Source organism: Mytilus trossulus, chromosome 1, assembly GCF_036588685.1.
Source record: "Mytilus trossulus isolate FHL-02 chromosome 1, PNRI_Mtr1.1.1.hap1, whole genome shotgun sequence".
Taxonomy (NCBI): Eukaryota; Metazoa; Mollusca; class Bivalvia; order Mytilida; family Mytilidae; genus Mytilus; species Mytilus trossulus.
In genome coordinates this window covers 96,605,202-96,630,154 of record NC_086373.1, presented here as the reverse complement: position 1 = coordinate 96,630,154, position 24,953 = coordinate 96,605,202, and the positions used below count along the sequence as shown (strand labels likewise).

At 31.2% G+C, this 24,953-nt stretch overlaps 1 protein-coding gene across 1 annotated transcript in view; it reads left to right on the top strand.

Moving 5' to 3' along the window:
• Window positions 1-207: 207 nt before the first annotated feature.
• The window catches only part of LOC134692080 (fatty acyl-CoA hydrolase precursor, medium chain-like), a 37,745-nt gene continuing 12,999 nt past the window's right edge, over window positions 208-24,953 (top strand). Inside the window, exons 1-4 of the mRNA XM_063552449.1 lie at window positions 208-1,014; window positions 21,841-22,026; window positions 23,589-23,736; window positions 24,086-24,271. Of these exons, the coding sequence (XP_063408519.1) occupies window positions 781-1,014; window positions 21,841-22,026; window positions 23,589-23,736; window positions 24,086-24,271 (754 nt within the window). The 5' untranslated portion in view covers window positions 208-780. The remainder of the gene's footprint in view (window positions 1,015-21,840; window positions 22,027-23,588; window positions 23,737-24,085; window positions 24,272-24,953) is intronic.

The window sequence follows — 24,953 nt, the reverse complement described above, 5'->3', positions numbered from 1 at the left end:
ACAGGTTTTTTCTTTCATTATGACCATACAGCTTTGTAAAGTTCAGCACTCTCTCCATTCAGCACCGCTACTGATGGATAATAAACTGACAATACATCTTTAATTGGTTAATCTTGTAATACACAATAATTTGTAGTTGGTATGTTATGATAAAAATGATGAAGATATTTCTTTTTATCAGCACATACCAAAGTTACCCCCTAACATCATAACATGGATCGTTTCTACCTAGTTACAATTAGAAAACCAATAAAATTATAGAATTGGATTTGACTTAATGGAGAAGTTCAAACTGTCGTCATAAATATGGCCAATTGTTCTTAGATACAGCCCTACTGGTGACATTCTTAGAGGGTAATTAATGGTCGCTTTATTGGTGTACCGTTGTTGATTAGTTCTGATCGTAATGTACGGTGTTTGATTAAATACCATGAATCATATCTAATGTATTCTTGTGCTTCTTGATTGCTTTATAAAAGATTCTCAAAGGGTGGTTGGATACAAGAAAAAATATAAATTACATTGTTACAAATATCAAATAGAGCCGCAAAATGTTTAGCCGCGTTGGAAGCGTTACATAACTGACAATGTGTGAATTATCAGAACTGATTGTACTTTACAGCAACAAGTCCAGTACTAGCTTCCATCATATGGAGAACTTGAAACGTGAACTAGGTTAACCTTCACGGTGAATGTTCTGACGTACGATGTCAGATGACGAATATTACTAGAATATTCGTATATATATCTTGAAAATATAACTTATCAGAACAATTTAAAATGGATATACTAGAAGTAATTTTTTTAAAGTTTTTATACTTTTATATTTTTTTAATTAGCACAAAAGTTTTATCGTTAGATATAAAAATTGACACAAACACTGAAACCATTGTTAAAGATACAAAACATGGACGCATTAGAGGATTCATATCTGAAAGGCTTCCGGGTCACAAAGTTGAACAATTTTTGGGAGTGCCATTTGCGGAACCCCCGGTTGGAAACCTTAGACTTGAGGTAAGCTGTAACAAACATATTTTGTCATTTTAATGTGTGCGTAAATACATTTTGCATTGATGGAGGTTATATTCAAAATCAAGCTAAAATCAAATATTTGTAATTTTTATTATTATGATCTTGCTGTTTCCATACTTTAAAAAACGAAGATCTTAAGAAATCTTCCCCTAGTTCAGTCCTTTGATCAGCTATAGATACAAACTATATTACGTTTTAGAACTTGCGTCAATTTGTTTCTTATAAATGAAATTCCTAAAGTAAGATAGTCATTTATATAAAAAACAATATAGTTTAAGAAATATTAAAAAAACTTTTACGGGCGAAACATTGCTAAGAAAAAAAAGTTTGATACCATGCAAAGTTATAAAACAGAAATATTTTTGACTTTCGAGTACCCCCGGAATCATTGGTTGTTTTATTCAAATCATTAAAATATTAGTAACACAAGCATAAGAAGGTATATATATAAAATGCAACAAAAAAAACATCATAGTATTTCCAATAAATCGCTAGGTTAGAAGGTTGTAGTTTTTTTTAAAGAATAGCGTAAAATACTCATTTTTAAAATTGGTATGACCATAAGACCATTTCTCGATCAATTAAGCTTTCTTGTCGGGCGTCGGGCCAAGCGTCATCTTGTTCAGTTTTGTTAAACAGTTTCGTTTACAATCTTACATAATTTCTCCTGCAAATTATTATACACTTTTATCGTAAAAAAATAATTTGCTATTGGGTTATTGTCCTCATGTTGTGTTATATCTTCCCTTCCTACGTGATACTTTCTCTAATTTTCAAACCTATAGATATTAAAACTATCTATAAAATTGATAATGGAAATGGGGATGTGTCAAAGAGACCTCGAGAAAGAGACAACAACCCGAACAAAAAGCAGAGTATAGCCTGAGGCCACTAATGGGTCTTTAACATAGCTAGATTATCCCGCATCCGGAGACAGGCTCCATAACTAAATTGTTCAATAAATCTAAACAGTAAATAACATAAAATTCGAGTGTAACTCACACATGCTTTTGTTATCTTCTCGTGCATGTTGCACACAAATAGAACTATATGTGTAAATCGTGTCAACACTTTACTCGGTAACATAAAAAAAGACAAAAAAAACACCAAACAATTACACGATGTTTACCTGATTTTCAAACAAATCGCCACCTGTTTTTATTGCTATATCTACCCTGAAACAAATGCTTTTAAGATGTATGAGAATGTATGATTTTCAAATTGAGGGGGGGGGGGGGGGGCTAGTTACGAGATATGAAGAAAAAAAAGAAAATAATTTCGTTTGATTCAATCATTAATAAAAGCGAAATAATGAAATATTAATTCGTTTGAAGCAGCCAATTTGGTTCAATTTTGTCAAAATGGGCAAATGAATATCGCTAATAAACTATTCACTTGCAAGCGAATAATTCGACCTCTTTAAAACCGTATTCATGCCAATTCAACCTATAAGCTAGAGATTGGTTATGCATGCATAAGTTGTGTTCAGGAATTATAAGGAAGTATTGTCAACATTGAAAGTGAAACAAAGATGAACCACTTCGTTGTCTGATTTGATACACAAAAAATCATTCTTATATAGGTAAAATCGTTAATTAACCTTTTTTTCTAATCATAACATGAAATCAAACAGACCTTTACAGCAGATTTCAGCGAGTATGAAGCGACAGGTAGATTCTTTGGTTAGCTTCCTTGTTAGCTCAACCATGAAATGATTATTACCTTAAAATTAGGAGCACTAATTCGTCATCCAATGAAAACACTCATATCAATGGCTTAATAGTTTATAATATGCATGGTGAACTCACTTTAAATAAAGCTAATACTAACAATGACCACTGCCCTTTCCTCGATCTTGATATCTATATCACTAACGGAAAGCTGAATACTAAAATTTATGATAAAAGGGATGATTTTTCATTTCCTATCGTTAATTATCCGTTTTTAGATGGTGACGTTCCCTTGTCACCATCTTACGGTGTTTATATATCTCAACTTGTACGATTCGCTCGTGTATGTAACAATGTTTTAGATTTTAACGAGAGAAATTTATGTATTACTGAAAAATTATTACACCAGGGGTTTCGATATCACAAACTAGTCAAAACATTTACTAAATTTTATCATCGGTATAAAGACATCATTCGTAAATATAGCTCAACATGCAGACTTTTTATACGTTCAGGTATTTCACATCCAATTTTTTATGGAAATATTCTTTATAAAGCACAAAGGTGTCAGTATTCACCTCATAAACTTACAAAACCTTTGAATAGACTTATTAAGAAGGGATATAATTACGATACTGTTGTCAAGTCATTAAAGATTGCATATTTTGGAGTTAATATTGAGTCACTGATAAGGTCTTTGCGTCGGAACTAAACACATTTATTCTAAAAACAGTTGTTGGCATGACACGGGTTATGTTCTTCTCATATATGTTATGATGGTATGATACTAAACCCCTTACGGGAAGGATTGTGCCTGATGTTCATATGATGAAATCATAATCTTTCAGTCAGTTTAATTGAAGTCTGGAGCTGGCATGTCAGTTAACTGCTAGTAGTCTGTTGTTATTTATGTATTATTGTCATTTTGTTTATTTTCTTTGGTTACATCTTCTGACATCAGACTCGGACTTCTCTTGAACTGAATTTTAATGTGCGTATTGTTATGCTTTTACTTTTCTACACTGGTTAGAGGTATAGGGGGAGGGTTGAGATCTCACAAACATGTTTAACCCCGCCGCATTTTTGTGCCTGTCCCAAGTCAGGAGCCTCTGGCCTTTGTTAGTCTTGTATTATTTAAATTTTAGTTTCTTGTGTACAATTTGGAAATTAGTATGGCGTTCATTATCACTGAACTAGTATATATTTGTTTAGGGGCCAGCTGAAGGACGCCTTCGGGTGCGGGAATTTCTCGCTACATTGAAGACCTGTTGGTGACCTTCTGCTGTTGTGTTTTTTTATTTTGGTCGGGTTGTTGTCTCTTTGACACATTCCCCATTTCCATTCTCAATTTTATGTTTCATACAAACATGTTGACCTAAACAACTTTGCAAATTAAATTTTATTTCATAAAGTTTTAAAAAATTCTTTGTATTACAATAAATTAGAAGCAGATTTACGGTAACCGTTTATGTTTTTTTTGTTCAAGGATGATAACATTTAGTGTTGATTCAATCCTAAACAAATGAAAATTTTATAGAAAATCCACAGCGTTCCCCTTGTACTCTCGTCGTTGGCAATTTGTTGTTTGATAGATGGAGGATTGCAATCAGTGCTTGCAATGGTTTCCTTAAAACAAGTTTATAAATTTATTAGATATTGTTGTAAACAAATGTAAATATGGACCAATTCAAGTACACCTTCGAGGGTGCGCTCGACTTTTGTGACTTTTTAAAAAAAAAGTGAAAGGTTCTTTAGGACTTTTTGTAAACAATTAATGGTAGTCACATCATAGAAAATCAAGTGAGTAATCTATATCTTTGACTGTCCCTCTGGTATCTTTCGTTCCTCTTTTCTTTGCTAAAAATTGTATAACAAATATATCTTCTCAAAAAAAACTCTGGAAATAAAATTGACAAATCAAACAAAACACACCTTCAACATGTTATCAATAAATTTAAATTTAGATTGAAAACTTATTTCTAAACTGACTTGTAAAACTAGTTTACAATGTTTATATTATGTCACTAGTTCTGATTGGTTCTCTTTTTAACTATTGACTCCACCCAAAGGCTTGTTTATCTTACCTAATAATCATTTCATGGATGAGCTAGCAAGGAAGCTAACCAAAGAATCTACATGAAGCTTCATACTTGTTGGAATTTGCTGTAAAAAGGGTTGCTATCTACTGATATTTAACGCATTAGAATAAACACGAAATTCTGATATTTTACATTATAGATTACAAAAGTCATGAATTGTTTTTTCTTTATTTCAGACTTAATAATTTAGATAGATAAATATACGTTTTATTAAGTTATAAATCAAATATGAGAATTTAAGTAAAATCAGTGAACATGTTTAAAAGCTGTCTGACAAAGTTCCTGAAATTTTACAGAGCAAATATTAATCTTATAGATTACCTGTATTTTGTCCACAAAAAAAAAATTTTTTTTTTATTGTTGATTCCATGTTATAGTGTTCGTTAAACTGATGGTTTCATTTTGAAAGTTTATTATAGGCTGTATTGTAGTAACTATCGTTTATTCTTTCTCCGCTTTACAATAAAAAGATTCCTTCCAAACCCTAGCTTACTGCTAATGGGTTTATCTATTATATCGGATTAATGAAGTGCTGCTATATGATTATGTTGGGAGATTTATAATAAAATAAATACATGTATATTCTATTGGATGTAAATGTTGTATTAGATGTTTTAAAATGTGCAACATTGTAGGATACATTTCACTAGTATTTTTATTTACTTACAATGTTAATATCAGATAAGAGTCTCATCTATTTAAAAAAAATAATGATTGTCTATAAATCATTCCAAAATATTTCTTGAAAAAGTCTTTACTTTTCAAGCTAAATATTGTTGTTCAACGAATTAAATGGGAAGTTGGTTTTTTTTTGTAAAATTTTGAATCGAATTACTCGTTTTACCTAAAAAGTCTCATTGAAATATTCACTTAATGTCAACCAGAATTTCAGCAATCATTTTTGGCAGAGACACATAACACATATGTTTTTTTATTCATGTCGTGTTGTTAAATGGATTTGTTATTCCGACGTCTTTCATTGTTATTTGGTCATGGCATTGTCAGTTTCTCCTAGACTTTTGAGATATATTCCGTGTCGTTTGTGAATGGTCTCTTATAGCAGGATATATCTTTTTCAAACTTCGTCACACCTATATTCTTTTATAACAAAAAAGGTACATTGTACCTTCATATAACTTTTGTGAAAATATTGTATAGGAAAATTTCCGATTAGTTTTCAAATATGTTTTGCTAAAGAAGAAGAGATTGTATTCATGAAGGATAATTAATGCACTTCTCAAAAAAAGATTGAAGGATTGTTATTAAAATCTTTTATTTTTCTTTTTAGTTTCGATATCTGAATATAGGTTACTTTCCTCGGGCAACCTAACTTTCCTTTTCTGAATCTACTCTGATGTACACTGGTCAGTGTAAACAAACTTGTATACTTGACTAACATATCCTCTGAGTTTGCTTTACTGTGTGTATCTTCTCTACTATTCAAATAAGTACTCTGTTAAATCCCGTATTAGAACTTCATACACTTATGCAGTTAACGAGAACCATACAAAGCAAATGCAACACTGTACCACTACAACACAGTTAATTTGCTACTTCAAACACCTTTACGAAAACAATAATTTTCTCAATGACAGTGAATGTAGTTTACCTTTGTCAGTTCGAATATGAGAGTTCATCGGAAACAGTCACATATGAAGTGAACACAATTTGTATAATTAACTTGTATAAAAAGAGAATAACAAAAATACCGCACTCAAAGGAAAATTCAAAACGTAAAGTCCCTTATCAAATGGTAGAATCAAAAACTCAAACATCAAACGAATAGAAAACAAAAAATAAGATATCAAAAATACCGAACTCCTAGGGAAACTCAAAGCGGAAAGTCCCTTACAACATTACTGTTATATCCTGACTTGGTACAGGCATTTCTTTATGTAGAACATTGTGGCTTTAACTTGGAACTTGGGTTTATAGCTAGCTTAACCTCTCACTTTGTCACAAAGTCGCATACATTTCTATTACATTGACAACAATGTGTGAACAAAACAAACTTATTCCAACTTGAGATGGATGACTTGAAATCTTTGGCTGTTTTTTTATCCGTTAATTTCAGTTAACAACGGAGAGGCCGAAAAAATCTAATGTCAATAAAAAATGCATACTCTAATTAAACATAGCAATACCAAGCAAAAAAATAAATAAATAAATAAACACAACATAGACAATTAAGGACGACGCAGCACGAACATCTAGCTAGGCGATCTTAGTTGCTTCTTAATGATAAGTAAATCCTGATCTACATACAGTATTTGTCGGGTTCAAATGTAAAGAAGGATAAGTCTTATATAATGATGTCACAATTGAGGAAAATAGGACGGGATTTCGGATTCGACATATCCGTGTTCATATGTGACACAAATGTTTCATAACTGGTAACTAAATCAGGATGCCAAATGTTTTACTTTGAAAAATGGTGGCCTACATTAACAACAAAGAATACTTTGCTCGAAAATACATAACTTAGAGTAAAAACCATCTTTGAACATAACCCATGATAGAACACGCAAGATGTGGAATATTGTATAATCGGTAGATTTATAAACTCGAAATGTAGTCTCTGCAGGAATGTTGCTACATAGTAGAAAAACTAAAACTAGATTTTGTCGTAAATTTTAGTTGCTAACACTCATTAGAAAGTAAAGGGATTTGTTGTGATTGCCAAAGAAACAACATATAGACTGTTTTTGGCACACCTCTTTTCGAATTTTCGATTTGTAATTCTCCGCACTTTCATAATTAACTTGGCCGTCGTTCTGTTCTAATTGGTCGCCATTGATGACTCTTATGCAGACCATTCTCTTCATACCAATATATAAGCCCGTTATCATTAATGATTTTTTACAACCAAACGGATGATGCCCCTGCTACTGTCCAAGGAGATATTGCTGGTCAGCAATTTTGTGCTGACATGTTTTATCATTGACATGTCCAGTTTATGTCAAGTTATTATAAATAAGGTGTTGATTACTTAGAATAGAAGGATGTCAAACCCAGACAAAGATTGACTGTGTTTAATGTTTGATTTGGCGTTCCAACTGTTTTGTTTTGACTTCCACAGATTTGTCTAATCGTAGAAAAAATGCACATCTCTTACACTAAAATACAGTTGTAATGCATGTTATACAATCTAAAAACAAAAACAAAAAAATGCAATTTAATTGGAATAATATATAAAACTACACTTGAGTGAAAATCTGGAAAGTAGGAATTCAGAATTGAAATGGATTGTTTTAAATCTTAGTATTAATCTGATGTATGATTGTATTGTTACAAAATTTCTTTGTTTTGCTGAAATATAATTCATCATTACCAGCCAAAGGATGCTAAATAGTTATAGCATATATTTTAATTTTCAAAACAATATTTCTCTTGATTCTTTTTAAACAGGCATTTAAAACATATTGGATACTATCTTTAATAGGATAGCCACAGCTGCATACATGTCCACTAGCAAATGCAAGCCTGTTTCAAAATATATAGCTTCCTGACTAGCAAACACGGGCAACCCAGTTATTAATCTACCTGCTTCTAACTGAACATATTCTAAATTGTCGGAATATTGTTGAGTACAACCATCCCATAACCAACATACACATTCCATAATGTGTCTTATAAATGTACAGTATATACGAGCAAGATAATTTCTAACCTATATATGATTCATTTTTTTAGGAATATTCGCACATTTGTTTTCTTCATATGTGTATGGAATTTACCTTTGGAATTAAAAGGTATACGACAGGAGACAAATTCTACTGTTTGAATTTGATTTTTTTTGTTTGGTAACGTAAGTCAAGATGGGGAGGACCTTGCTGTAATTGTGGTATTATCTATTTCAAATTCTATGAGAAACGTTTATCAGCTTAATTAAATCCACGTTGGCTTCATGAACAACTGCTCTTTGATTAACATAAGGTTTCTTATGTAGTTTACATGTTGTATTGTATTATCATACTATTTATTTATGCATTTTCTGTCCTGAGTGTTCTTTCGTGTATTGGTACTGTTTTCTGTTACATAATGATGTCATTTTAGCAGAATTATAGCAGTATTTGAACATTGCCAAACAAGCGGGAGGTTTGGCTAACCATAAAACAAGGTTAAACCAACCATATTTTCTTAAAATGACTTGTATCAAGTCAGAAATATTGCAGTTGTTATCAAATAGTCCGTTTCTATGTATGTTGGTGTTTGTTTTTGTAGCAGTTCAGTGTTTCTGTTTTTCTGTTGTTTGTCTCTTATAGTTTTTGTGTTTCCATCGGTATTGGTTTGTTACCCGGATTTTTTCTCTCTTAATCGCTTCATGACTATTGAACAGCAGGTTTCTACTGTTGCCTTTATTGATTGCATTTCTTCTTTTGAAAACTGAAAAATTCAACGGACGCAAATTATTAAGGATTTTCATTTTAATTTGTCTCCTAATAAAAAATGAAATATATAAATTACCAGGTTGAATAAAGTTGAAACCATGTCACGGTAGATAAGAAATCAAATGTTCCGAAAGCACACATGTTTAATGTCTTGAATCTGACATGATGTTAATAGTTATAAATATATATATTATAACGATCATAAAAATGAATGTTAAAAGTCTTTAGAATAAACAAACTGCATGTAACCGTTTAAAAGTATAATTTCAATAACATTTTATGTGTACGGTTATTTGATATAACTGGGACATATAAACTAAAATAATTTAAACGTATTGTACAAGTCATAGAAACAAGAAAAATTGAGTACTAATTTAGGTCGAATAAAATAAGCGTCTTCCTAAGATCTACGATTGATCACATAAACAAAATAAACTCATCATATATACCAGGACTAAATTTTGTATATACGCCAAACGCGCGTTTCGTCTACAAAAAACTCATCAGAGACGCTCGAATCCAAAAAAGTTTGAAAGGCCAAACAAAGTACGAAGTTGAAGAGCATTGAGGAACAAAATTCATTCATTGCAGCATATAATGAACATCAGTTGAATTTCCAAACTTTGGGCAGCCACACTAAAACGGTTGCAAAACCCTTCTTAAGAAAATAGTTTAGAACTGGATTTTTTGGCTGGTTTGTGTTCTAGTTTGTAGTTGAATTGCACAATATTTGATTTAAGTAAATTGTATGTTTATTATAATATAGTATTAAGAAAATATCGGTAGGTAAGAACTAGTTGGTACATAAATTGAATTATTTTCAAGAATTTGAAATAACCTTTTTCAATATCCTGTGTTTCAATGTTTTTCATTCGACTAAAATATACATAGTTATATCAAATATAGGTTGAATTTGAATTACATGTTGTTATTTTGTTAACTTTCCCGATTTCTTTGTTTCTCTTTGGCTTGATAATATGTCGATTTGTTGTGTGCTATAGCAAGTCATTTGGATTTTGTCTCATCGGCAATCGTACAACAACACCTTATCCTTATTTTCATATTGGAATTGGTTAATAACACATTGATTGAAAACTTTAGTCTCCTGCTATTTCTGTTATTTGGTCTTGCAAACGCTTTGTTGTATTCTATATCGGAGGCTGTTTATATTTTTATTTGTAAAAAAAATAAACAAAAAACAGTTCCTTATAGTCAGATAATTCTTGATTATATAAAGTAGAAATATCACCAACGTAGTGTTTTATTTTTTATCTAGTTATATCAATATAGACAGATTTTTATTGAGTTTCGCCATACACTGCATGTGGTAAGTAACAATTCAGAAATACAAGTATGCTGGTAAAACACTTTATTATCAAAACATACTAATATGTTGCCAAAAAGAAAATCGACAGTTTGCATATATATCTGTTTAGTTGCGTCTTTTTTTGAAGGCCTGTACATAATATAGAGAGAAAAAATATGTTTGATACATGTAGAACTTTGTGTGTAGTGTAGAGAGTCCAATATTCAAATCTGTCTATAGTTATATGATAAATTGAAAAATAGTGGTCAAGAAGCTACATGTAAAAGGACAAACATATAAGTTTACTTAAGGTTGAGATGAAACAATGTATGATGGGCTTTTTTTGTGTACATCTGGTACCAAATACAAAGGAGAAACCTTTAAATGTTGAAATCAGGAAATAAGTGAGTACGTAACTCTCTGTGATTGTATATATGACTGTTTATATAAAATAATTGAGTTTGAAAATCTAGTAGAATTTAGTACAAGGTAAAATCTCAAAAATACTCCCAGGAAATTTCAAAACGAAAAGTCTCTTATCAAAATACAAAATCAAAAGTTCAAACACACCACACGAAACGACAACTGTCATATTTTTTTCTTCACTTGGTACAGACATTTTCCTTATGTAGAAAATGGTGGTTTAAACCTGGTTTTTATAGCTAGACAAACCTCTCACTTGCATAGGAGTCGCAGAAAATTTCATTATTTTGACAACGACGTGTGAACAAAACAAAAAGACATAATAGGTAAAAATATCAAAATAGGGATACAACAGTCAATACGCCAGACGTGCGCTTTGTATAAGATGTATAAGATTCATCAGTGACTCTCAGATCGTTATAGTTTAAAAGCCAAACAAGTAAGAAGTGTAAGAGCATTGAAGAACCAAAATTCAAAAAAGTTGTGCGAAATGAAGATTTTGTTATAATTTTAATCACTATAAAAATAAACAAAAATATGTAACAAAGAAGCACAAAAGGGCATATACAAATTTAAAATGTCATAAAATTATGCTTTGTTAAGTAGACGCTCATATTGAATTTTACAAACCATATGTGTCGCTTGGTATCTTTAGCTAAAAAATATCATTTTCGGCAGTTTTGTAACACCACAACTGCAATTTGTACATGTCCAAAATATCTTTGAAATATGAATGATATGATTTTCATATGCAAAGCACTTGTACATTTAAAAACCTTTATTAGCTCATAATGTTGAAAAATATATGTGTACACATGTTAAACAGCAAAAAATCACACAAATGTAAAAATAGTACGGTCAAAATAGAACTCCCCCACACGCCTACGGTTAATGTTGTCTGAGGGAGTTGGAGTCTTTGGTTCAAAACTACATAGTTTTATAAACAATAAATTAACGAACAAAACTTTTCATTTAAAATATATTCATCATCATAATTTTTTTTATAACCTAAATCTGAAAAATTGTTCATTTCCAAGGGCTAAATTATGACGCTTACCGCACCTCTTCCTACCGGTATACCTACATAAAAATTGTTTACACCACGACCGGTAAAGTAATAACTATATCTCACAAGACGGGACAATATTTATTGACTTTCCATACAATCACTACGTTGTATTCTTCAGTATTTCAGTTATAGTTAATGCCTTATTCAGACGAACCACCTGTATTACGTCTGTACTTTTGTTTAACTTTCTTGTTGTGTGTGTTTTATTGATAACCATCTTGGAATAACTAAAACACAGTGCAGCATTGATAAGAACGTTCTATATTACGGCAGAATACAAGACAGATGTAACGATACGCTAATGATAAATGAACAGAATGTTAAATGAAGTCTAAAGTCAATGATATCTTAAAGATATAAAAATATTCAATATCTTGCATCTCTCTGATTGAGAGCAACGATCTGTCTAAAGAAATATGACATATGTTTTTTTGAGAGCTGACATCTGATTTTTAACGTAAAAAAATAAGTTATCAAAGGATTTTTTTCTGGTGAGGTTCTTGTATTACGGAAAAAATATCAAAATGGATTTTTAATTTCGTGTTATCTGTTAAAGTTATAAAATAAGTTTTCATATTACTTTATACATACTATGAGAGTGCAAAGTTGGGACTAAGATGACCCTTACAAACAACCACCTAAGAACATATTTCTTTCTTTTTTCTTCAATTGAAAATATTTATCCGTCTTTGTTTATTATCCTGGTACCTTTGATAACTATTTTCTTTTTCGGGTAAAGAGTATATAGTGTAATGCAGTTTTGAAGAAATGAGGACATGATAATTTGTACTAAGTAATAAACCACATAGTATAACTTATTATTGTTGACATACTTGATTTTCTTGATACAATTCTTGATGGAGATCACGGATATTATTTGCACAGTACTGACTTTTTTTTCCTAAGACGTAGTTAACAAGATATACCAGTTTCAATACAATCAGGAATATGACAGTTGTTATCCATTCGCTTAAGGGTTTTGAGCATTTGATTTTACCATTTTTAGTTTTCCTCTGAGCTCGGTATCTTTGTTGATTTACTTTTTACCTAAATATCTCCTGATGGTTCCAATCGCATATATTAATAAAAAGTACGATGAAAAAAAATAGAACAATCCCATCCCCTTCATGAATGTGACCTACCGAATTAGACTATTTACCAGATGTGTTATCACATAAGAAACCCGATGGGTGCCACATGTGGAGCAGGATCTGCTTACCCTTCTGGAGCACCTGAGATCATCCCTAGTTTTTGGTGGGGTTCGTGTTGCTTATTCTTTAGTTTTCTATGTTGTGTCATGTGTACTATTGTTTGTCTGTTTGTCTTTTGAATCTTTAGCCAAGGCGTTGTCAGTTTATTTTTGATTTATGAGTTTGACTGTCCCTTTGGTATCTTTCGACCCTCTTTTCTAAACCAGATAGCTTTCATAGAACCTTTCGTTTTGCTCAACGAAACATAATAATGACTATATGAAGGGTCAATTTATATCTTGATTGACTGTTCCAAACTTTTCTAACAACCTGTTATTGAAAATAATATTTTTACTTGACTTTTGTTTTGTGTTATAGATTTTCGTGCAATGAGGAACGCATTGTAGCATCGCAATTTTTACAGAAAAGGCACGCAAAGTACAAATTCATATGACATACGAAATCATATGGTCTTACCATACACTGCAAACAAATGAAACATTTTAGGAAATCATCACAATAAACATAAATGCAGCGTTTAATTAGTATTTTTAAAATACCAAGTTGATAATGGAACAGAAACAATATATTTATTTATTTAGGGAGGTTACTTTAGTTTTTTTTTTTATTTCTTGAAAATTTTGAAGATACCAAGTTGATAATGGAACAGAAACAATACATATATTTATTTAGTTTTTTTTAATTTGAATTTCTCGAAAACTGAACTGTATTCAATTCAACGTTTTATTTCGTTCTTTTGTTCTCTATTTAACGAATTCGACAACCAACGCTAAAAACATAAGACGGATATTTTAACAAAACCTATCTTTTATCGTACCACCAAGATTTGTATGCATATCAAACTGTCTTGTAAAAAGTTTCCCCACTTGCTTACCTTTGTAAAACGTTCGATTAGTAAGATCGACATTATGAGATATTTCCCATATGGCTATTAGCCAATCAAATCAGAGCAAGCAATTAAGATATTTATCACCTGTAATTTGATTGTAATAAAATGTTTAATGCTATTAAGCGGGTACAATATGACATTTTATCAGCATACATCATTTTGTTCTCAAGAAATGATCTTCTGTCTCTTTTGTTAAAAATATTTTTGCACTGCATTCCCAATACTTAAAACACCAGATACTACTGCTGTGTGAAATGCGATAATGCCAAGGCAAAGTATATACATTAATATATATAATTGAAACTCCGCTGCTTATCTCAACGTTTAGATAAATGGGTTTTGACCCTATCTTCCGTATATTGAATTTCCGTCATCATGTTGTTTTTTTATTTCTCTTTAAACTAACGTATAAAGATCTCCTTTGTTCGAAGAATCTAGCAAAGGATAACAAAAATATTAAGTCTTGTTTTTAACAACTCTTTAATTAAAGTTTAAGGACAAATTACAGGGGAAGATCAAATTATGACACGAAATATACTTTATTTACACGTAACTCGTTACCTAAATAGTTATCAAAGGTACCAGGATTATAATTTAGTACGCCAGACGCGCGTTTCGTCTACACAAGACTCATCAGTGACGCTCATATCGAAATAGTTATAAACCAAACAAATACAAAGTTGAAGAGCATTGAAGGACCGGATTTAAACACGAAAGCAATTTCAAACACCGAACAAACACGATGTCTTCAAATCAACCCAATCCCAAACCATCTTCTTAACGAATCGAATTTAAAGCACAAAACAAAATCCACAAAAAGGCTGGCAAAGACAGAATCAGATCTACACTGTCGAATTCAAAGCTTGTGAACCTAAATATATAAACAAATGTGTGACCAGTTGTTGTACCGTTACTTTTATTACTGTAGATTATAAGTATTGATCAGATAATCTGCAATCAACTTGGATGAAGGATTCGAGAGGCTGTTTAAGTTCATATCAGACAAATCCTATGATCTCACAAATTTTTTGGTTCCAATGCAATGTTTATATCATACAAAGGATATATATGTCAAAGATATTTTTGAATCAAAAGTGGATGGCTCAGAAAAGGATTTTAAAGTTCATTATCAATGCAACAAAATTTTGTACAAAATGGAGAGTTTTCTCCCCTTTTTGATGAATTTTCAGTGCTTTATATGTATTTTTTTCTCTCTATTTTTTCCATTTAATAAAAGAACAAAATTTGACTTTGAGAAAGAATGAATTTGTGATATGAAATAGATGAAAAAAATTGAAAACAAAATATGTTATGTGCTATCCACTTAGTTTAGTTTAAACATATTTATTTATAGTGGATTGGGAAACAAGTTTTGCAACTTATATTAATCCCTTTCCACTATGCGGGTGCTATCCACTGCCTGGTTTTTCCATGGACACCCTCTTAGAACATAGTCAAAGTACAATGTAACATATGCAATAAAAGCTTCTACTTGGTAAAAAAAAATTCAAACACACATACTGACAAGAATAGATTTGAAAAAATGTTAACGAGACATTAAATAAAGAATCCAAAGTACGATACAAAAATCTACTATCATGTGTTTATAATCTGGATCTTCAAATTACGTCAACAATTCAGAAAATTAGGCGTGTTATCAGAGGTTATCTCATTATCCATAACCGTTTATAGAACTTTTAGAGCATGGGTACAATGAATCCCTGAATATAAATGACTTTTAATCTTTATTCTGCCTTTAAACTTTCTATTTTCAAACTAACTAGTCTTATTTCTTAATCCTAACTGTGATCTATGGTCCAGTTAATTCTTATAGATTCCTAATTGTATTTCGCACATTTTTACAATTGTTTTATTTTCTAAATCAAATTAATGATAAATGTCGAGATTTGATGTTAGACAAGCCTCTGAATTCTTTTTCTGTCGGTGTAAAAAAAACGTCGTAAGAACTGTTTTTTTTTTTTTTTTATTAATTTCGTTTATGTAGCTGGACATATTTTTTCTGTAATGACATGATAAAACTCATATGTAGGTATTATTTGTACTCTTTACTCACAACTGTATGCAGTCACTAAAACATTCACACACATGAACATAATAGCAAAAAACAACCAACAAAAGATTAATACTAAAACCAGCCAAATCAGCCCAAAAAAGTTATAAAAAAAATAAAAAAATAGTAAAAACCCACGAACAACAAACAAACAGGCCAAGAAAAAATAAGAACAGGAAATATGTTTTAGGTGTGCATTCAATGGACACCATGCCCCACACTCATTTTCACATTTTCATTTTCAATGAATCGCAAAATCTGTCACATAACTAAACATAGAATATATTTTATAAAAAGCGCACATATGTGTAAAATATGTCCCGATGAGAGCCCTGTTGTCTTAAATGATAAACTATAGGCGGTTTTCTTGTCAGTTTGTTTGTTAATTAAATGTTTGCATAGTTCTGTAAATATCTATAAGTAAATATTCTGTTAAAAAATTAGTTGAAACACGAATTTCACCGAACTCCTTTTATTTGTACAATTGCAACACCAGAGAAGTCGTTAGAAAATAAGAAAAAAAACAAATGTATTTTGTTTGTTTGTTATAAAACAGTATAACAAAGCGTAAGATTTACACTGCATGATTAGGAAATGTTGTTTCCGGTATTCCATCAAATTACCGGATATTTACTGTACAAGATTGCGGTATCTTTGAAGGATCAGATTGTGAGTTTATTCTGACTTGAAATATACAATTTCATGTTTAACAGTGGTATCGCAATTTGAAACAATTCAACATACTTGGTAGGAAACAATCAAAGATAATTATTAATTACAGCCTACCGTGTTGTGACAACATCAGACACTACTTTCTTCCGACACTAAGGGGTCTACCATTGTTTATATTACCCATTATCTTTTTGTAATTGGCTATGTAGGGTAAAATGTGGCACACATGAACATCAAGTGATTATAGTAAATTCATAATCTAGGTCATGCAAGTAAAATAAACTTATCCAACTACAATTAGTTACTAAATGTATTGTGAGCTAGTTTATGATTGGTTTAAAGGAAACCGCAACATTATTGCTTTTTATAGCTATATAACAGGTGTAATATAGAATAAAATGCTACGATTGTTAAAACATTCTAGTTAGTTGCAACAGCGAATTCAGATGGAGTTGCGGATACAAAATCGGTACTTCTAAATGAAATAAGTCATTGCTTAAGCAAGAGATACCCACAATTAAGTATGATAAAAACAAAATAGGAGGTCTACAATAGCAAATACGGTTAAGATTAGAAGAAAGTTTCCAAAAATTGTAATAGTGTGTTTAAGAATCGATATCCCCGAAAAAGACAATGACAAGGTGAGGAGCACATAAACAATGATTCGAATAAAAGATAGAAACCTATAGGAGGTGCACAATATCGTTTTATTGTTGAGATGGTTCGATCGTATCAAATAGATTTTAATAAGGAGTTTGCTTATACAAAAAATTACCCACCAAATATGTACGTTAGTATGATTTGACTGAAACCATTTCATCCAAAATTAGATTTTATAGGAAATACGAAAAAGCATAAAAAAAATCTTCTTTCACAAGTTAAATTGATCATTAGATTAGGTGCAAAAGTACATAGTACCTGAAGGTAAGAACCAGTCAAAGTTTCATATAACTCTATTAAGCAGATCAGGAGCAATTGTTTTTACGAACATGGAAAAGAAGGACGAACGAACGAATGGACGCACAGGGTTTTTGTTAATACACAGCGTTGATGTAGAAGAAAAACCGGCATGGTTAGAAAATACAAATAACTACAACATTTCATTCACAACTCGATTAACATATGTTTGTCATGGTTAGAAAATATGTAAAATAACACTATTACAAACTCAATCCCAATTTAAAAATCAAAGTTTAGAAAAATACCTGTGATAGAATAAATGGTGTTTAATATATTCTAGTTACGCAGAGTTTATAATTATTTTGTAGTGTCCTGGTGTACAATCGTAAATTACTTGAAGGTGTCCGTTATTACTGGAAGGTGTCTGTTATTATTCTGGGGTTTACAAGTTGTAATGTACTATAGTATTATCTATTTATGTTTTACTCTGTCCTGAGTCTCTGGGTCTTCTTACGTTTATGTGTACTGGATTTCTGTCACGTAATGTTGTCATTTTGATGTATTATAAACACTGCCTTATTAGCGGGAAGTTTGACTAGCCATACAACAAGATTCAACCCACAATTTCATTTTTATCCCTAATGTCATCTTACAAGAAATTAATATTGCAAATATTACCGAATAGTCCGTGTCATTGTCAGTGGCGTTAGATTTAGTTGCTGTTCAGTGTTTCTGTTTATCTATTGTTTCCCTTGGTGTTGATTTTTTACCAGTATTTGTTTTCGCTTAATCGATTAATGAATATTGAACAGCGGTATACTACTGTTGTCTTGGTTTTTTTTTAAACTGATTACCAAATAAGATAATAACATCTCGGTACCTTAACAGGTTCATTAGTTGTTTTTGAAGCTTTGTCTGTCCAAAACGTAGGTTCAAATGTGACATACTTAGTTTACCTAACTACTAATGACGAAGCTATGTAAACGGACAGATGCAACAACATAAACAAGTTTTAAGTCGACAAAGCTCAAAATACAATGCATTGATTTGTATTCAAACGAAATGTAAACAAATTCGTTCATTCTAGTAATCACGATGGTTGTCTTCCTTAGATTTAAAAAAAAAGCTAATGTTCTAGTGTTAAATATGCAGTCACAGTGTTTGCTATTTTTCAATAAAATCATAAAAGGTTTCATGCTTTACACTATATTCACCATGCTCAATTGATAGTTTGACTGTAACATCTTCAACACAGAGCTTTTCCTAAAAAAAGATTGGAATCTTAGTGTAATTCATTGTTTAAGGTCATCAAACAAATCTTACTTTGTAAAGCATCCCATTCATTTCAACATAAAACTGACCGAAAATGAACGACAACATTGCTTCGTATCATTGATTAATATTTTAACAGGCAATCGGTATACTTATTGGTTTTACTGATAACTTCTACTGACTGAACTGTGTTTGTCGTACGGTGGCTTATAGTCCCTTTTTTATGGCGTATTAGAACCTTAATTAATATGCTCCGCTTGTGCATTCCGTACGCATTACATTAACAGAGAGTTGTCCCTGTTAATAAACCGTTTAAATGAAGTAATCTGGAAAAAAAGAAAAAAAATCATTGAAATCGGCACCTTTTCAATGGAATTTAAACGAACTGTTTGAAAAGTAAATATGCTAATTTGTCAGCCTCACTATCGATATGTTTTCGTTGTCTTAGATCTTATTATACAATAAAAGAAGGCTAATTTGTTAAAATCGAGTATGCTCATATCCATGATCGTGATATTTTGACTGAGTTTGGATTTGCATGGCGGAGGATTATGCCGACTCTCCAGGTCCATTTCTTACATGTAATTCTCTCAGTTTTAGTTTTTACTTTAATTTTAGTCTTTTAATGAAATTCTAAGTGTTTTCATTGGTAACTTACTATTGGCACTAATTTGGCAAACATATATTGTATCTTCACCATTTCTGAAAACCTTCCATCCTTTATGGGTGGATTTTACATAGCTAGATAAAATCGTATAATATAAGCAAATAATGATGCTAAATTTGATGTATGCCTTTTTGTGCTTCTTCGTTACATTTGTTGTTTTATAGTGATTAAGATGATAACACAATGTTGACTGCTGTACCCCTATTTTTGAAATTTTTACCTATTGTGGCTGTTTGTTTTGTTCACGCATCGTTGACAATGTAATGGAATTTGATGCGACTGTCATACAAATGAGAGGTTTAGTTAGCTATAAAACCAGGTTCGATCCGCCTTTTTCTACATCAGAAAATGCCTGTACCAAGTCAGGAATATTACAGTTGCTTTCCATTCGTTTGATGTGTTTGAACTTTTGTATTTGTGATTTGATTTTGGACTTTCCTTTTTGAATTTTCTTCGGAGTTCAGTATTTTTTGTGTTTTTACTTATTTCGTACCAACGATTTTCTTTTAATCGTTTTTATTTTGCCTCAAATATAAATAATGATACTGTAAACACGCCTCCAGTTGTGGTATTTTCTCACTGTGTTGAAGACCCATTGCAGCCGTCTGCTTTTTTTTACTAGTTGGTCGGGTTGTTGTCTCTTAGACACATTCCTTATTTCCATTCTGAATGTTATGCTCCATTCTTTAATTATTTGTTTACGTTACATTTCAATAAATCACACCAATGCACTGTACTGTACAAAATGCAATCAAACTAATATAAATCTCAATCAGGTAATAGTTGAAATTGGTAAGCCACAATGACGATTGTGTCGAACTTGACCTAGTATAAAATAATGACAAAGTTCGTAATAAAAAGTAAGATAAATTACAGGAAACACACATAATAACCCATAATAGCTCAGATATGTTTGATATCGGAAAGAGCATTAAAACAAGAGCAGTTGGTTTGATATCATTTTCGCCATGTTTCTTAGTTTTCATATCCAATATAGTAGCGAGGTATCAATGATTGATTCCTAGTGTGTCCTTTTAAATTAAACGTTTTCATTTATTTGAAGGTTTTATCGTGTAATCACAAAGCATTGACTTGACAGTTTTAATATTTTCAAAATCCATGACTTTCTTAAGAAACAGTAGGAACGTCTGTGACGGGGAAACAAAGAATCAGTTTAATCCCTTTGTCTCCATCCCCTACTGTTGGCGGGACGATTAGCTAATAAAATAGTTGATAACAGACCAATTAAGTCCGACCGCTAATTGAAATGTATTTTCAAGTCTAATGAAAAGATGATTGAAATGAACTGTCTATGGCAGAATATTGTTTCCGTTGTTTTGCTTCAATTGTTATCTATGTTCGAAGAAATGGGTATTTTGTCTGGGTTTTCTGAGTACACTTTTGAAAAAATGTCGGAGAAAAAAGATGTTTTGCTGTGCTATCTTCGTTCACCACAAGTGCATATGTTATTCTTTTGGGCAAACTTTGAAAACAATCTTGAATATTTCCTTCTATTGATTTATTTTCACTTGACATGTTTTTCCTTGAGTAATTTTGAAAATTGAACAATTATCATGTAGAAGATTACATGAAATTGATCACTTAATTCTATTACCTTAAGGAAAAACTACGACCTTGTGTAAACCATGCTTCGTTAAGCTTCCGATTTCTCACTACAGGATAATAAAACATCATTAAATTAGAAAATTAGATAATAATACTAAATAACACAATCACAAAGCAATCAAAAACGCTTTCAGGTGAAATTGTTGTAAACGTATTTATCAGGAATTGTCAGATTGTAGTACAGATTACAGTAATGCTCTACTATAACAGAATTTAGATTGATCTACAAACAAACAATCTGATTCATATGTGTCAATCAAATGTTCTTAAGATACAGGGAAATACTTACAGAATTGTATTGAAGAAACAAGTACAGCTTATATGATAATATGCTATGTTAAACTTCACATCAATAAAACATACATATTGGTGGGGTTTGTCTTGCCAAGTTTTGATATCACAGATCTATAGTCGTCTTTCACGCCTTTTGTTTTAGCTGTATTGGAATACAATATAGTTGTCCTTTAGGCATTTATCCCTGTGATGATTTAGATGGTCGTTATGCACTTGACACACATTATTAACAATTTCATTTTTTCCAGAGACCAATAGAACCTAAACCATGGACACATATACTAGATACATTGAAACTTCCACCAGCTTGTCTGCAGAGGACGGGAAATATTACCAATGATACTTTTTCATATATCCATCGTTATGTCCCAGGCTTCAATAGAGAGGATGAAAACTGTTTATATCTTAACTTATACAAACCGTACCAACCAAAGGTATGATATTGAATTGGAAAGGGAAAACTATCAGCGTTGCTCATATTTGATTTGATCAATTAATAAAGTTACAATCATACTTGAACCATAGAACATGATTTTACCAGGACAGATGCAGACTACCTTGATATTTTTCTGAATCGCAACCGTCTCTTCTTTTTTCTTTTTTTTTTAAACTGACCACTTTGATTAAGACATGCATATTACAAATTATCTAATCTATCTTTCTAGATATAGTTAATGTACTAGTTTACTTATTTCAAAATAATACGGTGTTAGCAGATAGTAACATACTATACGACTAATTGAATGAATAAAAGTTATTCCAGTCTTCCAGCTTTTTTACAAACTTAAAATGCGGTAAATTCAAAATTATTTGTTTTTTATTATCATTTTATAAAAAAAATAATTTACACAATTATTTAGCTATAGCCTGTAATAAATTAAGATCTGTTCGGTCGATGTCCAGACTGGGAGGAGTTTTTATTCAATTGTTATAACCAACCACATACTGAATAGTCAGGAAAAAAATAGACAGTACTGGATTTACTGCATGCATGTTAAATTTGTCAATATTCTGAAAATAAAACAGGGAACCATTCATTCGATTGATGTGTTTGAGCTTTTTGGTTTTGTCATTTGATTAGACGACTTTCCATTTTGAATTGTCCTGGGTGTTTGTGGTTTTTTTTCTGATTTCACGTTTAAACAAATAATCATGTTACTTTAACACTTTTCTAGACATAAATTTGTTTAGATTCAAACTTTTCAGATGATGATCAAATCATAATGACCGTTCAAAACTAAAATTCATTTACCAATTATTAAATGTTTCCGTCAATTTTTAGTTTTGATCCGCTTTTACTATATATATGTGCATAACTTAACATTGGGTGAGGATTGGCGCCTTCAAACTAGTCTTACACCGCCACATTCTGTATGTGCCAGTTAGGAAACCTTAGTCTCTTGATTGTCGTTTGTTGCTGTATTTCATATATGTTTTTTGTTCATTATACACTAGTATTACATGAATCAGGTTGCTGGTTTTCTTGAACTGTTGTACTCTTTTTAATATCGGGGCCCTCTATAGCCAACTTTGCGGTATGGGTTTTATTCATTGTTGAAACCGTACAGTGACTTATAATTGTTAATTTCTGTCTCATATGGTCTCATGTGAAGAGTTGTATCATTTGCAATTTAGCCAATATTCTTTTTTTATAACTTTAATTCAAAAAACATACATTGTGTACATATATTATAACGTCGTATGGCGTTAACTGTGAATTTCTATTCAAGCTATTAAAAATTCATTCATAAAGTTGATAATTTTTTCTAATTCTGAAGTTTGTTCTTCATTTCAAATATCATTTCCTTTTTGAGATTTTCCTTAAAACTTAGTTTGCTTTTACTTGTTGACACTTTTTAAGGTCTTGTTGAATGTTATATCGACAACTTGTTGATAATTTGATGTACCTATTATGTTGGATTGACGTCTCAATGACGTAGATACACAATCTTTACAAATATAACGCTCGGATAATGATTATTTAATAACATTACAGAAATCTGGAGAATCAAAATATCCAGTATTGTTATTCATACATGGAGGTTCAAATGAAGTGGGTATGGGTGCCATGTTTGACGGAGACATTTTAGCAGGATACAGCAAAATGATAGTGATTACTTTCAACTATAGACTTGGCGCTTTAGGTAATATTTTTTTCTTTTATATGATTACATTTGACTTGTTAAAATGGTATTAATTACAGTAATACGTTTAATTAGTTCAATTACATAAAACAACTTATACGTAAAAATTGAAGTGTAACTTCTTCATGTGAGAATAATGGGATATCAAAGCAATTACTCAACGATAAATTTCAATTGATGATGTTAATGTGAAGAAAACAACAGCATAAATGAAATACTAAACTTGAGATAAAAAGAACATAAATAATTTTTATTATATCAATTTAACATATCAGAGCTTAGAAACTTTCTTCAACTTATTTTGAATCGCGTCATCAGCGTATTTGAACTGATAAGTACTTTATTTAAGGATTCTTTGGAGCAAAAAATGAGAATTTGGAAGGAAATTACGGATTTCTTGACCAGATAATGGTGATGAAATGGATACGAAAAAATATCCACAATTTTGATGGCGATGCGTCGAAAGTTACGATAGATGGTCATAGCGCAGGTGCAGCAGATGTCGGCTTTCATATGATCTCTCCATTAGCAAAAGGTAAATCTAGTCTGGCGTATGAAATTTAAAAATTGGTACCTTCTTTTAGCTATTATTCGTATGTTTCTCTATCTTTCTCCATTGTAATCCTGTCATGAAATGTTGTCATTTTAATGGTATACTAGTATTTAACATTGTCACCAAAGAGGGAGGTTTGGCATGCCACAAAATGAGGTTCAATCCACCAATTTTTTTTTAATTGTCCTGTATTAAATCCGGAAAATGGCCATTGTTTTATTATAGTTCGTTTCTGTGTGTTATATTTTAATGTTGTGTTTCTGTTGTGTCGTAGTCTCTTCTATTTGATGCGTTTCCCTCAGTTTTAGTTTGTAACCCGGATTTGTTTTTTTTTTATTCTCAATCGATTTATGAATTTGGAACAGCGGTATACAACTGTTGCATTTATGATAATTGGAATGTACAGATTGCTTTATTCTTCATTCTTTATCAGGAGAAAGAATACTGTTTAATAGAAATGTCGACAAATTGATAGAATCAGATGCATAAGAAGATGCATTTTTTTGAGTCAATTTATTTTAGGATCTTTGTATGATGAGTGTCTATGATGAGTTTATTGTCAATGTTAGCAAAACATTTGGACATCGTTAAGTTTGTAGAAATTTTGGAAAAAGCAGACACATTTTGCTGCAATTTGTTTTTGTTTAAGATTTTTCTTATTGCT